The following is a 12,230-nucleotide window of genomic DNA, read 5'->3' as shown; positions in this document are numbered from 1 at the left end:
TCACACACTACAGATTGCATGGGAAAACAAAAAGTACAATGTCAAGTTGGCAGAAGCAAAGGTGCAAACAATGTTGTGTTTTTGCATACAGAACTGCCTACAAACTAACTTATCTTCTACAGCAGTGTAGACTTAGATTTTCAGTTTCAAGGTGCTCTTTTAAATATTCAAATACATTTGTGCTAAATTTAAACAATAAGAACAAATCTATCAATAATATAAAATTTATCCTATTTTATGAAAAAGACTTACTAGAATATACTAATGCTCTTTATAAACTGAATTTTACTGCAGTGTGTTTTACTGAAAAAATTTAAGCACTGCTATTCACTGACAGCACTCTTGGCACAAATCTTTTGTTAAGAATAAAGAATTGCAGCTTATCAAAGTGCTAACCAATCTCTTAACTGTTGTATAGTCTTCTGCAGATGTACAGAATCACTTGAACATCTAAGTTCATAGTGATGATGCTGGTCATTCTCTAGCTGAATCAAAACTGAGAATTCAACTGGGACACAAAAACAGCAGGAAACACTCCTTTTTCTAATCCCTGCTTCTAATGTGACACAGGAATAAGAAGATCTCTGAACTCTCAGATATTAGAAGACAGACAAAACTTTTTAAAAAGGTTTCATATTTATGCATCTTTATGTAACACATACTCTTAAATTATCTTTTACTTAAGGGGATGCCACTGTTCTATACAGAACTTAGTACATGCCACAAGAGTTGTAATCTAGCACGAATGCATCCCTCTTTTTGCTTAACAATAATAATTAGTTTTAATATTAAAGACTTCTTTTATTACAATCCAGAAAGTTTAAATAGTATCTGGTCAATGAGGATCAACATTTGTTAAGGAAAAGATGTTCAAAATACTAGACAAGCTTGTAATTTAGTAACTGCAAACATTAAATCCCGTGTTTGCTGATTTAAATTATAGCTAAAAACCAGTCAGGAAGCTAAATTGCTTATTCAAATTAGCCCATCCTAAGTAGGCCACCACTATTAGATTTATGAGGCTGAGAGGAAAAAAAAAATCAGCATAATTAATGTACTGGATTAGCAGCAGGATTAATAAATAAACACAAAAGTTGATAATGATATAGAAGAATAACCAGATGTAATAAAGTAGACTTTCTTGAGAAGAAGGCAGAAAAACCAGAAATAAGTCAGCATAAAGAAAAACTTATGATTTAAACAGGTGCAATTTTCCAAAAATAAATTCCATTTTTGCTGCTGAGGAAGAGACTCGCTGCAAATACCACCTCTCTGTTTGAAGAGGTGTATTTTTAAATCTTCGTGTGGTAATGGATTTAGTCCCTACTGATCCCCATCCAAGCAAAAAGAATTCCTATGTCCACCCCACAGGAAAAAATAGAAACTTTGACATCAGATGTGTTTTAAAGTCTTGAAAATAATTCCAATAGGGAATTATTACATTATGCAAGCTCTCCGATAAATTTGGGACAGCAAGAGAGAGTAGTTAGCACAGCTGTCAGATGCAAAAAGATTTTTCCTTCCAAGTCAGAGAGTACCACTGAGCCATGTCTCACAGCCATCAAGTCTCCTCTGACTCCACTTGGTACTACACCTACAATTTTAATCTAGCTCCCAGAACACATTGCCCTGCATTGTGTTCAAATTAAACACTAGACCTGAGAAGTAATAAACTTTCCTTTTTTCCTTTGAAAAATATTAAAGCCAGAGAGAAAGAGAGAGAGAGAGAGGGAGAGAGGGAGAGAAGCTACACTAATAAAGGACTGGCATTCTTGGGCTGACCTTTCTCACATTTCCAATTTTCAGAGCATCTAAGAGCTTTAGAAATGCATTGCCCCCACCAAACCCTTACAGTGGAGGCAAGATCTTATACCTCTTCTTTTGGGAGATCATATGAAAGTGGTAATTCTGATTAGTTTACTGCTGTATAAACAGACTTGGGCTGAATGTGAGTTAGCTCAGACACTGGACTCAGCATGAGCATAGGAGAATGAGATTTTGCCTGGATTAATTCTATCTCTTCTGATTTTCCTTACTACTGTTAATTTTCATATATATATATATGAAAATATATACAGTTAATTCTAGCTCCAGGTGTGCATCTGTTGCTTAAGTACACATCCTTCCTTCTGAATGACTAACTTAAAAAGTACAGCTGGTTTATTTTAGAGCAACATAACATTAATATCCATCCAAAGCCACTCACACAAAGACTGGGAGAGGGAAGCAAAATGGATTTTCAGAGCTGAGAACTCCTGCCTTTCTACTCTCTCCTACAAAGCCCTTTGAGGAACAGGAACAGTATGAACAGCTGCCTTCCTTTCTGCTGTTTGTACAGGAGTGTCTCTAACTCTGTACTGAGAAGAACTGGTGCCAACCAACATAATAGACACAATGGGGGAAAAAAATTAATCTTCATGTCACAGGCCAGACCAGATTTGTAGTCCCTTTAGAAGAGACATCTGAGCAGCCTGAGACACTCAGAGGGGCCTGGGTGACAAGCCAGCATGCTCCAATATGTTAATCAGTCTCCCACCCTTGTTTTTTAGTGCAGTCATAAAAAAAACCCACCCACTACCCAGCCAGACCAAACAAAGGTAATCTCAGTGCAGCTGCTATGCTGAAAGGACTAGCTAGATCACAGAGCATCTCATTTCATATGCTTCTGGAATGCACTCTTGAAAAGAAAACTAAATTAACTGGTTTCTTATCAATAAATTTCTGACAGAAGAGAATGTGTAATTTTCAATTTGAGGAAGCAGACATGTAATTTATGTAATTTATGAAGTTACAACGTTTTCTGTATTACATAGGCAATTTATACATACCCTATCAAAGCCTGCATCAAGAAGAGGGAGAACAGAAGTCTCTTCTTGGTCAGCAGATCTACAAAACAAAATCACAGAACCACAGAATTGTTCAGGTTGGAAAAGACTAAGATCATCAAGTTCAACCTTTAACCCAGCAGTACTAAGCCCACCAATGAACCACTTCCCAAGTGCCACATCCACACATCTTTTAAATACCTTGAGGGATGGTGATTCCACTGTCCCAGGCAGTCTGTTCCAATGCTTGCAACTCTTTCAGGGAAGAAATTTTTCCTAATGCCCAGTCAAAAGCTCTCTTAATACAACCTGAGGCCATTTCCTCTTACTAGATCTCTTGCTAATTGGGACAAAAGACTGACCTGGATATACACTCCTTTCAGGTACTTGTAGAGAGAAACAAAGTCTCCCTGAGGCTGCTTTTCTCCAGGATAAACACCCCCAGCTCCCTCAGCTGCTCCTCACAGGACTTGTGCTCCAGACCCTGCCCCAGCCCCATTGCCCTTCTCTGCACTCACTCCAGCCCCTCAGTGCCTTTCTTGTTGTGAGGGGCCAGAACTAGACACAGGATTTGAGGTGTGGCCTCAGCAGTGCCCAGACCAGGGGGACAATCCCTGCCCTGCTCCTGCTGCCCACACCATTGCTGATCCAGGCCAGGATGCCATTGGCCTTCTTGGCCCCCTGGGCACTGCTGGCTCATGTTCAGCTGCTGGCACCAGCACCCCCAGGTCCTTTCCAGCCTGTGGCACTGCCTGGGGTTGTTGTGACCCAAGGGCAGGACCCAGCACTGGGCCATGTTGAACCTCACACCACTGGCCTCAGCCATGATCCAGCCTGTGCAGATCCCTCTGCAGAGCCTTCCTGCCCTCCAGCACATCAATAACCCACACAGCTTGGTGTCACCTGTGAACTGACTGATGCTGCACTCAACCCCTTGCCCAGGTAATTGATACAGACACTGAGCAGGGCTGGTATATTATTTACTATAAGGGGACACAACACTTTAGGCACTAGATGGCATGAATCTGACACGGTTCTCTAAACATAATGAGCTCAGTGAGAGGAGTTTTTCCTTAGAAACATACATAAAATCATACTGTTACAGAAGTTGGTGCCACAGTCTCTGATTATAGGAATTTGCAGCTTTTTTACAGCTTGATCACTACTCCTACAGCAAACTTGACAGATCATCCAGAGAAGTCCTGTATCTCTTTACATACACAGAAGGAGATGGCAAAAAAATGTATGAAGAAGATAAAAGATGTTCTGTAATATCCTGTGAGAAATAATCTACGAACATGTTATTAAGATAAAGGTGAAGCTAAGTTGTAAAACCTTCTTCAGCAGCAAATTTAGTTGATTTTCAAATCTTTCAGTAATAGTTCTCCTGCCCCTCTATTTCCTAATATTTTAATTGGTCTAGGAAATGAATAAAAATGGCAATGGATTCAGTAGTGTGTAGGAGTTTTAACTGGGTTATTTGAAGGTATTTGATAAATGTATATTTGAGTCAGTAAGAATTCTTCCTAAACACATGGGTTATAAATTACTGAATAAAGATTTAAGGACAACATTCTAGTGAATTTATCATCAACAGGATTGAAGTTTGCCCCATCACCCAGTGAACAACAATTTTTTATTTATCTAGTTATTTCCTTTAGAAAGTAATGCACAGCTTTCTGGTTTTAACTTTTATTTTCCTTTTCTCTTAGAAAAAACACATATCTGTCTGACTTTCTTACTCTACAACCCATTAGGAAGGTGACAGGGATAATACTTGTTGGCACTAAAAGAAAGTTATCAAACATTCAAATAAAACATCACTAGCCCATTTCAGGTGAAAAATACTACATTTACTTCCTAGTAAGATACTTCCTGTTATTAAATAACCTGTATAGATTAAATAACTGTTCTTACGGGGAAGAATAAAAATCTTTCAAAAACCAGTGACACTTACGTGCGTGGAACCACAGCAAGTATTACAGTGTGCTCTGATAGCTCTGTGGCACGAATAGACCTGAGGAAACAAAAATTTCTCAGTTACACTGAATGTTTTCTCAATATTGCTCTGAGTACCTTCACTGAAACTGTAAATGAAGGCCAGGACTGAAAGACAAGGCTGAGGCTAGACAATGTGACAGTGCACTGCCAAACCTAACTACCCCCATTTAGGCAAACCAGTTTCACCTTGCCACCAGACTTCTCATTTTGCTCTATGCAAAGAAGGCATTCTTCATAGGTACGAAGGCAAAAGCTCCAAAACCACAGAGGACAAACACCAGCTTTTCAAACCCACTCCTATGACCTAGCAGAGGTTTCCCCTGTGTGCTGAGCTTATCTGGGGCAGACTGCCCCAAATGCGTGAGTCAGGAAAGGTCAGTCCATGCAAAGCATCTTCAACGCCCTTGATTAATTTAAACAAGAACCTATACCCCCTCTCATATCTACCACTGTCCTTCTAGACATTGCAAAATTTTGTTTAGAGGGTGGGAAGTGCTTTCAGGGCATGAAAGTAAGAAAAGTGGGCACAGCAAATTACAAAATACTACAGTTTATTAAATACTGCATAAACAAAATGTTACCATGTTGTATATCATTGAGAAACCGAAAAAGATATGACCAGCTATCAGAAGAACATTCTGTTTGTGTTTTACTGGCAAATGATAAGGTTTTTTTTTTTTTCACTCATATCCCACTGTTCTGAATAAACAATCTTTATGTTTATCTGTTGGTCTTTTAGAAGAACTTAGACCAGCACAAGTATTTGAGCATTAAAATGCCCCTTGTCATAAACATGGCAAATTTCAGCTCATGGCAGAAGCACAGTATGGTGCAAAATGTATGCTTCAGCTAAACAGTGTATTTTAGCAAAGGATCCTAATAGTGAACACTTGTAATCTTAAAGCAGCTTAAACACAATTGTGTGGACTAGAAGAGTAATGCAAACTTCTGTGAAGAACTGGCAGTGCCTGACCTTGTGGACAAGCAAACACATTCCCTTGAAGTCTGCAGCTTCAGATTTTGCTGCAGCATTAAGCCAGGAAAGAACCAGCACCCACAGCAGGGAATAGCTGCACAAGAGCTTTGGCTTATGCTATGACAGAAGCCCCATGACCTGGAGATAATTCTGTAGTTCAGCTTTGGCATAGTGTAGTTTTCATATTGTTATCCTCTTACAGATGTATGCAAACCTCCAGTCCTCAGTCCCCAAACTTCCATTTTACTACAATTTTAGGTGCTCATTTTTTTCTTTTTATCGGTTTTCCCCCCAGTTTTTTGGATTAAAATTAGGTGGTTTGGTTTCATACAGTATACCCTGAAGCTTAAGAGAAGCATAAGGTGCTTCAGGTTACCTGCAGATATCTTCTGCATCAAAATATTTGGAGTTCCTGTGATCTATAACAATTATTTCCTGGTGCTTATCCAGGAAACATTCAAGCGCTGACTCCAGAGTCCAGGCAACGTTGCACCTGTATCCTGCTCTGTCACAAGCCCACCAGAAACCATTGCTTTGGTTGTCTTCTTTTGCAAAGATCAGCAAAACCTGCAGGGGATGGAAAACAGCAGCACCACATTAAGCAAGTAAAGTAGTCCTCTGCATGGAGCAAGTCTTAACAATCTGCCCTTTGGAAGATTGAATCTGCTTTAAAGTGGGAGGATCAAACCACAGGTTGTAAAACAACCAATGCAGTAGTACATCTTTTTTAAAGGATACAGTGGGCATTAATAGAATAATCAATAGTTAATTGTTTTAAACAAGGACTGGTATTTAGGACAAAACCAGCTTGCCACATGATGATTTTTTCCTAGCTCCTGTTCCAATTCAATCAGTAACCAGCCAGAGCGTTCAAACATCACTGCCACTCTCATCAGGCCATCCCAGCTACACACACTTTTGATTTTAATGAACTGTCTGAAATGCAACTGCCTTAATTATAATTTATCACCCCTGAAGACATGGGCAAAAATTAACATAGTTTTATTTGTTCTTTCTTCTTTAATCACAAAAAATGGCATTAATCAATATTATTTTAAATCTGAAAAGAGCAACAGGCAAGCAGGAATGTACAGGAGGAAAAATATTCAAATGTAAGAATTTTTTACCAAATAAATTGTACAAAATTGTCCCTAAGCATATGAAGTAGTTTAGACAATTCCAACTGAACACTTAAGGAACTGTAAGATCAGGAATGAAGCGTACTGAGGCGCCACTCTAAAGATCAAGGAGATGCTGCAGGAAGTTTGTTTGCAAGCTGACACACAGAATAGAAGCTGAAAACAGCTGTATTTCTGTGCCTCTCATGTAAAAGAAAGTGTTTTTCAGAGAGAATAAATTTTTCAACCTTGCCCCATAATGCACAATTTATGAGCACTGATTTATTCATCCAGTGTCATGCAGACATTCCCCATTACATTGCACATATTTACCATAGCGACTGATAACTAACCATGCTACCCTCTGTGTCAGATGAAGAAAAGGGCTAATTTAGAGTAAATATGCTGTGAAAAGAAGGCCTCAAAAAGTCAAAAGTTTATCCACAGCTATTAAAATTGCACAAAAAGTCAGCAGACAGAGACTAGTCACGTATAAAGCAAAATCCTGTTCAGTTCACAAATAAAAGTCACCCCCTGACTTTACTGAAACAACCTGTTCAAGAAAAATAGCAAAATTTTGCTCCAAATGCCTGTAGGAAAGCTCAATAACCTTTATCCACCTTGCTTTATGCAGCTATGGTGTCAGCACATGAATTTCAGCACTGTCAGTCTAGAAGCTAGAAAAGGTGACAACAGCTTTCCTCTTAACTGTCTGGATTGTTGAATTCTAAACAACAAAAAATCAATCATTGTTATTGTGACAAGACAACCAGTCAGTTTCATTAAACAACGGAAGAAAATGATATGCTCAGAATTTCTGTAAATATTAAGATTGTAAAAGTTTCAGTGTATTGGAAGGTTTTTGATTGCAGTTATCAATAAGCAGATTCGGTTTGTTGACACTTAATATCCAAGGTAACTGCTGTCATTCTTCCTAATCCCTGTTTTTATTTCCTAGCCATCAAAGTGCTGGAAAGCAGTGACGTAGCCAAGCTGCAGATTTTCTAATTCCTGAGTGAAGTCCCGACTCTGACACAATCTTCTGTTTGGTTCCAGCTGCCATTAGTTTTATTTTGTTCCTAGTTTGAAACATTATGCAGAAAGAAAATTTGAGGGGGGAGGAGGTGGTGCATTTTTTGCTATTTTCCTTCTCTTAGCACTCCCAGTTTGGAAATAAAAAATGATAAAATGCAATAATTTACCAGTTGTAAAATAGTGGAGCTTAATTAAACCATCCAATTTCTCAATGGTAGCTAATTATCAGCACACAAATCCTTCCGAGAATATCAACTTTAGAAGTTGTTTTAAAGTATTACTACTGTGCTTTCTCATTAACATTCATATGGAGCTTACTATAAATCATCAAAACTTAATGTAACTAGAAGTATATTTGAACAATGCTGTCAAAGTCAAGGCAAAAATATAACAATCCACATAAACAACACGATCAAATTCAATCTGTGTTCCTTGGCAAAAAACTTCATACAGGTTTTTTTTTTTTTTTTTTGCTGCATGAAAGCTACCAAAAGGAAAAAAGAAAGTTACAGCAATTTAAGAAGTTACTTAATTATTTTCAAATCATTATATCCCAGCAAGAGACTTTCAAGGTGGAAAAGACATAATATCTCTGAGTGAAGCTGCAGAGGGGCTCCTATTATATTGGTATGAGGAAACAGCAAAATGCTGGTCATCATCTGCTTTCATTTGCAGCTTGTCAGGGCAGATCACAGTGCCAATGCTTTGAAAGAGATAATAGCAAACAAATGTCCTAAAAAGGTGAGAAAATGCAGCACTTGAATAGGAACACATTCAAACATTTATGACTAAATATTTCTGCAAGAGGATCCAATACCTTTTTTACGTGCACTAATTGTTTTTAATAACCACGTTTTCGTGTACTTTCAGCATGGTCATTTCTGAAATCAAACCATTCCTATTTACAAGCCTTACTACAAAGGTGAGGTAATTGTGCAAGCTGTATATGGAATGTTTGGAGGGTTGGAGCTGGCTGTTTTGCTTTGGACTCTTCCTTTTGCCTCTTAAGGCCAGGAGCACCTGGGTCACAATTCTGTGCAAACTAAACCAGGTTTTCACTCTGACATATATGGTCATGAAGTCCAATGGGAACCTATTAAATGGTTTATGGCAGGTCACAGGCATAAGTGAGGTCACTTCTCACACAAAAAATATGTGCCATTTTGAAGTTGGCACAGGTGTCCCGTAACAGGATGAAACAACCAGAATAAAAAGAACTTCACTAAGAAAAGCCTCAGTGGCAATTGCTGTAACAAATGGAACTTCTCAGACAATTGTGTAAACGTGATTAATCATCCACAAACAGACATTTAAAATGTGACATCCAGTAGCTGTTTGCACTGCACAGAGAAACACATGACTGTATTGTCAAAACGGAATAAAAGATTAGCATGCATTTTTTAAATGTGTGGATGTGTTCATTACTTGCCAAATTATCTGAGGTAATGTGACTTGTTCCACAAACAAATGAGATGGGTTTACAGAAAGTGTTTTACTTAATTGTAAATAAGTTAATGTATGGTAACATCTTTAAGGAAAATGCTTCAGTTAATGATTTTACTTAATGATCTCTGCTTAAGACAGATTCTTTTCTTACAAAGATTCTCGGTTGTGAAATGTGAGGACAAAATAACTCCCCCATCTGAAAAGATACCAAGAAGAATGACAGTTTTCAAAACAATAAAAATCAAGCTTTCCCTTGGGCAAATCCAATTTTTACGATGCAATATCCTGACAAAAGCCCTGAGAGTATTTGTAGTTGTTGTATACCAGCTTGATAATCTTTCTGAAGATGAATATGATCTAAAAGCATTTTTCTGTGAAAAGTTCCACACTTCTATGCTAAAATTCCATGCAAAAGCGAGTATGGTTCTACTGCCTAAGCCACTGCTCCACAGTCTGATTACAATATAAACAAGTAATTTCATCAGGTCGAGTCATCATTAAGACTGATTGTAAAGACATAAAAATAGAAAGCTTTATGACGCCTTTCTTCCCCAGGCTTTTCACAGAAAGAGTGACTGGTCACTAAATATCTCTGTATTTTGCAGATCTAACTGCCCCATAAATTAATTCAGATTAATTATGTATGACTAAAACCACGTTAAAGGCTAAAATTATTTAATTTCCTATAATCTGAGAGTTCCAACATTCACTCTAAGGTGAAGAAAATAACTTGGCATCTGGTACAGTCACAGGAACAAAATGTACAGAAAAAGAAGCATGTATGAGGGTTGTTGCTACTCAGCTGAATCTCAACCTGTCTTGTTGGAGGCCATGTGATTTCTTGGGTTGGTGGTCTATAAAACAGTTCTCTGTCCTGTTGTGCAAAACCCAGCAGAACTGAACATATACCTAAATTTCATGATGCTCTCAGCTTTGGTGTCTCAAAACTGACCAGTTTCTAATATCCATAGAGGCAGCTCTTCTCCTGGTTGATGCACATACACACACACTCCTACTGGCAGGACAGATGCAGGGACTGAGGGGATGTTAATGAAAATCTAAAGATCTTATTTACCAAGTTAATTTACTTGTAGCTCTCTTCTCAAGCAATCAGATACACAAAATACACATTATCCATCTCACAGTCTTTGTACAAATGAAATTTAAGTATTATACTTTACTATATAGCTGAACCTTAATTTCTTCACCTATTAACACTGGATTGGCTCTCTCAGAAACTGAAGGATCATCTTACCTGAATTGGGTATTGAGTCAGTCTCATGGGCCCAACTTGTACTTCTGCAGTTGAAGCCTGCTCAAGAAGAGAAATACAGATTTATTTTTTTTCAGTTTGGTTCTTAAGAAGATAGCACTTTTCATACAAGAACTGAAGATCAAACAAAACCATGAAAGATGCTGAAAGGGACACTGGCATATGACTAGCAGCCTTAATTTATTTGCTTTTAAGTGCGTCTTACAGGATCATCTTTACCAGATTCCTATTTTTGTTTTACTTGCCTTTTAGGTTAAATATGGTAGGGTTTTAAATAAGGAAGCAAGAAATACACATTTCCTTTTCCCTCTTTCCCCAACAGGTTAGACAGAAGGACTTGCTTTTGCTGGAGACTACAGAAAGCTATTTATCTCTGCACAAAAGTTACTCATTTGAATGTAATACAGAACTTTTATTGAAGTTGTTGTGACATACTGTAAATAATAACATTTTAATGGGATTGATAAGAAAATAAGTGACTTTTCAGAAAAGGGAATTGTTTAGGTTGCAGGTTTAAAGTTGTTTTCCAAAACCATAGCCTTCAGTTTTCAGGTAAAAATATCACTACCATGCGAGCCATGACATTTTCAGGACATAAGAGCTCATCATAATTTAAACCTGCTGCAAGAAAGCCAGTGCATGTGGGAAGTGGCTGCTTTGTTTGTTATACTTCTTAGGAACTGGACTACGTTAGTACTTTTTGTGTCTTGATACATTTCAGTACACTTCTCCTGTGCACTACTGATTTGTTTCAGTTCAGATCATTAGCTACAGAAGGTTGTTAAGCAACAGAACAATACATATGTCCTCACACAGGTGCACATACTTAATGAGAAGAGTCTTTAAACCCTGAAAATGCTCATGCACATGGAGAATTGGTTGCAAGTTACCAATCTCCAAAAGAGCAGATTCTTTGCTTTCCTGGTTACCAGTTACCCCAGGTGTCCCAGGTGTAGGCGAGCTAAAGCAATCACCCTGCAAGACATGTAATCTGACCAAAACCCTAATAGCAGGCAGATTTCCAAAGCCATTCCCTGGCATGCTGGAGCCTTATTTGTGGTGCTCATTAATTTGAGCCTTTTATACAGGCAATACTTAATCCTTAAAAAAAAATGTATTTTGCAAAGGAATGTGTATAAACATTGAAAACAGATGAAGTTCCTGGTATTCTACTCTTTTCTTTAGAAAGTACAATACTGTGTTAAGCATTAACAGCCTTGCCTGCATGTGAGACAGTGGCATTATGTATAGCTACAATTGACACGCTGGACTTTCATGCACCACTGCGCATCGATTCTTCTCAGCCCTACAACGCACGTCACAAGGTGGTAACGGGCAGTACTCCAAAAGATTAAACTACAAAGCCTGCCACTGTTTTCCAAAGCAAAAACTGCCCCCAATATAAGTGTAGTTAACCTCTCCTTTTCTCAGAGAAAAGCTCCACTTCCCACTTGAGCTCCTGCTGTAGCAGAATGCAGCTTAGTTCCAGTAAGCATTACTGAACAGAAATGGAAATTAGCACTCACCATACCATGAGTTAAGAGTAAGATAAAGAA

At 38.1% G+C, this 12,230-nt stretch overlaps 1 protein-coding gene across 1 annotated transcript in view; it reads right to left on the bottom strand.

The window, feature by feature from the left end:
- Positions 1-12,230, bottom strand: part of PDE8B (phosphodiesterase 8B) — a 68,130-nt gene that overhangs the window by 28,622 nt on the left and 27,278 nt on the right. The window contains exons 2-5 of the mRNA XM_056513447.1: positions 10,657-10,713; positions 6,179-6,369; positions 4,783-4,842; positions 2,829-2,886 (exon numbers count right to left, since the gene is read on the bottom strand). Of these exons, the coding sequence (XP_056369422.1) occupies positions 2,829-2,886; positions 4,783-4,842; positions 6,179-6,369; positions 10,657-10,713 (366 nt within the window). The remainder of the gene's footprint in view (positions 1-2,828; positions 2,887-4,782; positions 4,843-6,178; positions 6,370-10,656; positions 10,714-12,230) is intronic.

Source organism: Oenanthe melanoleuca, chromosome Z (assembly GCF_029582105.1).
Source record: "Oenanthe melanoleuca isolate GR-GAL-2019-014 chromosome Z, OMel1.0, whole genome shotgun sequence".
Taxonomy (NCBI): Eukaryota; Metazoa; Chordata; class Aves; order Passeriformes; family Muscicapidae; genus Oenanthe; species Oenanthe melanoleuca.
This window is presented reverse-complemented; position numbering and strand designations above follow the sequence as displayed.